The sequence below is a fragment of the Strongylocentrotus purpuratus genome, unplaced genomic scaffold (genome assembly GCF_000002235.5).
Source record: "Strongylocentrotus purpuratus isolate Spur 01 unplaced genomic scaffold, Spur_5.0 spur5_scaffold_10, whole genome shotgun sequence".
Classification (NCBI taxonomy): domain Eukaryota; kingdom Metazoa; phylum Echinodermata; class Echinoidea; order Camarodonta; family Strongylocentrotidae; genus Strongylocentrotus; species Strongylocentrotus purpuratus.
This window is the reverse complement of record NW_022145595.1, coordinates 20359499-20364498: the sequence shown is the minus strand read 5'-3', so window position 1 is coordinate 20364498 and position 5000 is coordinate 20359499. Positions and strand designations below refer to the sequence as shown.

The window sequence follows — 5000 nt, the reverse complement described above, 5'->3', positions numbered from 1 at the left end:
GCGTGGTCGCACCGTCATCTTTTCAATCCACCAGCCTCGATTCTCCATCTTCCGTCTCTTCGATCAGATGCATCTCCTAGCCGGTGGTCAAACGGTATTCCATGGCCCAGCAAACAAAGCTCTACCTTACTTTAGTTCGATCGGTGAGTGTTTAAAAATGCAAAATGCGGTCACTTATCCGACCAACTTATATTAGTTTTAAGCCTATATAAACTGTAATATATAATGATATTCAATATAATATTTTTGGGGCATCCGCTCGTTCTCAAGGAGAATAGTTTACCCACTTGGTTGAGCATAGCGTTGGTATGGGAGGGGGTCGTATCATCTCCTCTTGACCTCTTTTCTCTCCTCCTCCGTTATTCTTTCCTTTGCCCCCCGCCGCCCCCTCCCCTCTCTCCCCTCTCTCCCCTCTCTCCCCGTTTCTCCACCTCTCTCCCCATCTCTCTCTCTCTCTCTCTCTCTGTATATATTTTGTTTGTTAGTTTATTTGTTTAATAGTTTGTTTTGTTGGACATGGTATTTTTCCATGTTGTTAAGACGTACACACAAGTCACACAATTCTCTGACATGTACTTGCAGGTTACGAGTGCGAACCTCACAACAATCCACCAGATTTCTTCCTCGATGTGATCAACGGGGACATATCTGACAACAGAGGATACGACATCAATGGAGAAGGTATATTTTTTATCTTCTTGCATGCCATTGCACATGTTCCACTTAAATTGTTTAAAAGGAAAATTCTCTGGATTAAAATACCGTTACAATTGGAATTGACCGAATGCAACCCCATTATGTTAATTACCAATTTGCTTTAAATGACAGTCTGCATGTCTTTGGTTTTTAAAACCAAGGTTGAGTCCTGGTAAAAAGTGAAAAATAGTTTGTGAGCTTTCGATTCAATCTCTTTTTTTTTTATATCAGTTGTACACTGACATAATAGAAATCTGTCCTGAAAAGGATTGCTCCGCAAATGCATTTATATTAAAAATATGACAGACATGACAAAAATAGCTGAAATGTTTTGACCAAAGGGTCATGCCATAATATTTGTGTAGTCCCATCATATACTCATTTCTGTGTGCAGTTTATGTGGTTTTCATTAAGATTGAGTAGATTTGTTATCAATTCCGAAACCTCACAGTATACACCAACTACACTACATAACGAACTGGAGCCTGGTGAAAAATATTGTTACCTCTGATATTTTTACTTCTTAACATTTTTTTTTATACCTATTCAATCGACCATTCACAAGTCGCTTCCACAATCCAGACAGCTACTTTCACAATAAATTTGAATGATAATTAATTCATGAATATTCATCATACCGCTGTTCTTTTCCAGCTCTTCCAAACATCTACCAAAGATTTTACTTTATCCTAATCTTAGAAATAATCCAGGCCAATATAAAATAATTGTACCTTTTGATCACTATTGTGATACAAGTTTTAACTCATCACTAAAGTATAAAGTAAATGTCGATCTTTATCAGTCCCTCGATTAGGTATTTCTCAGGAAATTATTTGTTACTAACCATATTTTATCATGTTGAATCCTTTGATATATAATTCTTAAATTCAATTTGCAATTTAAGATCATACTTTTAGGGATCATTTCTATAGTATGTATCGTTCTCTTACGACACTCTAGTGTCCCCACACCTAACCACGATGAAGAGTCGTAGCGTTTCCCTCTGAGCGCGAAGCGGACTTTGAGTGTTATCTTCTCGATAACTCGCTCGTCGTCATTGATGACCGTTCCTCTTCTTCCTTTGCGAGGAAAAGGAGGAGGGAAACGCATTCTGAGTGGTTAGATTTTTTGTATTGAAATGAAAAGTAAGATAGCACATTGCAAGACAAAATGTGAGAGAAATTTTCATCGTGAAGACCAAATGGTCGATTACAAACGGTACAGAAAGGAATTTCCAGAGAGCTTTCTATTTTAAATGAGGAATATGATACAAGACATATTGAGTTGGAAAACAATTCATATCATCAGCCGTTCATTACATTTATGAAATATTCAATTTTATGTACGTTTGTTACGGAATGACAGGTTATTGTTTATTCTGTAACAAAGCTATTTAAATTTCAATATTGTATACACTTGAGGAATGGTTGATTGGAAACTCAACGTTCTGAGAGAACCTCATATAAGTTTGTCTCTTATATCATGATATCGAAAATTTTTAGCAGAATGTCTAAATGTTTCAAAATGGAAAATTCTCTGGAATGTTTTCCCGTTACACTTGGAATTGACAAAAGGCAACCCATTATGGCGACTACCAATTTGCTTCCAACGACAGTCTGCATGTCTTTAATTGTTAAAATATTTTAAATGAAGGTTGAGTCGTGGTAAAAAGTGAAAAATAGTGGGCGAAGCGGGGCGGGGGGGGGGGGGGGTGGGTGTTTTGACGAATATTCATACAAATTGTTTAGGACAACAATACAGGCTCACAAGAGGTGAAATATCTTTTTTGTTATAAAGGAAACTCACGTGGATAATAAAGAAATGCAAGAATGGACGAGAAACGAAACGCTCACAATGCAATATGTTTGCCTAATTTTGTTTTTCTGTAGGGCCTAAGAAGTTTAAGATAAAATCTTTGGACCCCTACTTTTGTTTACTAAAATGATAAACCCTATTCGTAACATAAGAGTCCTTGTCTAAACAATTAATAATATTGCCTCACAATCTGATTAATAAATCAACTTATTCATATGTTTTAAAAGAAGAGAGAAAGTTAATATGATGTGAAAACGATAAACCAATCTGGGGCGACACCCCTCCCTCATAGCCTACAATAAATGTATTTGTATGATTTATTCGTAGGAACCAGCACGGCGGAAATGCGGGCGGAACGAGGAACCCTCCCCGAGATATTTGAAGCCTCCAGTCTCCATGCTACCATGAAAGATGATACGGCCAAGATATTCCATTCAGACAAGACAAATATAGACTCCTTTAAAGCAGGAATAGAGTACCCTACATCGGCCTCAACACAGGTAAGATCAAGCAATCTTCCAGACATTTTTCTCTTTGTTTAGGGTGGGGGCAGGGAGTGGAGTAGTCGGACGTACCCAGGTCGAAAACCAGTAGGAAACTCGCCAACTGGTACCAGTTAAAACCAGTAGTCAACTGGTACCAGTTGAAACCAGCATATTCAAATGGTTTTAAATATGGAAATCGAAACACCGCTAACTGAGACCCCGGACTAGGACCAAGTGAAAAACCAGTTGACAACTTCCTTACAAATACTATTGGTCTGATTCATTTTAAACTTTTGCCATTCTGTTTCTGTTATTTGTTTGCTTTCATACAAATCAACTTATTACAAGGTTGGATTGCCCTTAAGAAGGAACTTCGATTTTGTATGATCGCGGGGTACGATAGTCAAATTACATCAATTCCATTATTACCTACCTCTGTCTGGAGTATTCTGTGTGACGGCCGTTTGCAAATCCCCAAATGGTCCCTGAATGGTACCCGAATGATACCCGAACGATCCCCGAATTGTCCCCGAATAGTCCCCGATGGTCCCGAATGGTCGCCAAATGGTCCCCGAATGGTCTCGAATGGTCGCCAAATGATCTCCAAATGGTCCTATTCAATGATGAGGGAATACCTCATATCATTTCTATTTTCATTTTCATTCTATAGCTCTTCCTTGTGACGAGGAGAACGTACCAGACCACGATGCGGAACCCCGTCATCATGGCCGTTTCTGTAAGTCAGTGATCATGATCGCGGATGTCGATGATTAACGGGGGGGGGGGGGGGGGGGGGGGCAGTGAAGTAAACGTACCCACCCATGAAAAATAATGTGCTAACTTGAATAACCTTAATACACACGTAAATGTGGCTTGTGTACACTCCTGCCCCTTTTTCCAGACGGATTTTTTTCCCTTGGTGTCGTTTTTCCTTGATCTTTTCTTGATTATCAGATATTGTTCACGTATGTTCATCCCACTGTAATGTGATGACCTGTTCTTCTAAATGAGCAAGTGCCCCCTCCTGGGGGGGGGGGGGGGAGGGGGGGGGGGTATACAATCGCTGATCAATATATATTTATTTTATCACGAGGGGGCACCTCCTGAAAAGCAGACCTTTGCCACCAGTAATGCTGCGGGGGGAGGGGTGGGCACACGATGACATAAAAATGATAAAGAAGTATACTTATTTTCTATGACTCTCTCTCCCTCTCCCCTTCTCTCTCTCTCTCTTTGACTCCCTCCTTCCCTCTCTTTTGGGAATGTATTTAGAAGTGCGTCATGCGTCAACCAAGTGTATTCTTGATACAACGGGGAACATATTAGTATTAACTACGTGTTGGTCTATTATATTCATAATATTAATAATAATAACAAAAAAAACGGTGCTTATAAAGCGCTTACCACCAAAGTATTTAAGCACTATAACAAACAAATTACAGCGATAAACAATTAAATATTAAACGAAACAAATACATACAAATAAACCTACAAATTACAATACATAATATACACTCGATAAATATATACTCGTAAATACGTCTTTTTTGCAGTATATTGTCCTGGCTGTATTCTCCCTCCTTGTTGGACTCCTCTATTTTGATATGGATCTCACTACGTCATCGGGTATTCAAAACAGGTATGTAGTCTCTCAGCTAGTCAAGGGCGTCACGAAAGAACAAAAATGTCCGCGAAAGGGGGGGGGGGGGCAGTGGGGGTTCGGGAACATTTTGTCGAAATTTTGGCGAATATACAGAAAGACAATATATTTAGATATACAAAGGAACAGAAACAAATAAGGAGAGAAACAAAAGAGAAAGAAAGAAAGAAAGAGAGAAAGAGTCAGTCAAATGGAGAGAGAGAGAGAGACAGTCAGAAAGAGAGAGAATGAGAGAGAGAGAGAAAGAGAGAGAGAGAGAGAGAGAGAGAGAGAGAGAGAGAGAGAGAAGAACAAAAAAGGGAGAGAGAGAGTATTGAATAAATATTAAATAGCATCAGCATCAA

The 5000-nt window shown here is 39.1% G+C and overlaps 1 protein-coding gene and 1 non-coding gene across 2 annotated transcripts in view; both read left to right on the top strand.

Moving 5' to 3' along the window:
• The window catches only part of LOC578413 (ATP-binding cassette sub-family G member 2), a 15989-nt gene that overhangs the window by 6745 nt on the left and 4244 nt on the right, over positions 1-5000 (top strand). Inside the window, exons 6-10 of the mRNA XM_030979721.1 lie at positions 1-143; positions 583-681; positions 2839-3011; positions 3667-3732; positions 4550-4635. The exon at positions 1-143 is cut by the window's left edge and continues 9 nt beyond it. Coding sequence (XP_030835581.1) covers positions 1-143; positions 583-681; positions 2839-3011; positions 3667-3732; positions 4550-4635 — 567 coding nt within the window. The remainder of the gene's footprint in view (positions 144-582; positions 682-2838; positions 3012-3666; positions 3733-4549; positions 4636-5000) is intronic.
• On the top strand, positions 1598-1816 carry LOC115922015. The gene has a single exon (XR_004063276.1). It is a non-coding gene; the product is annotated as a small nucleolar RNA U3 (small nucleolar RNA).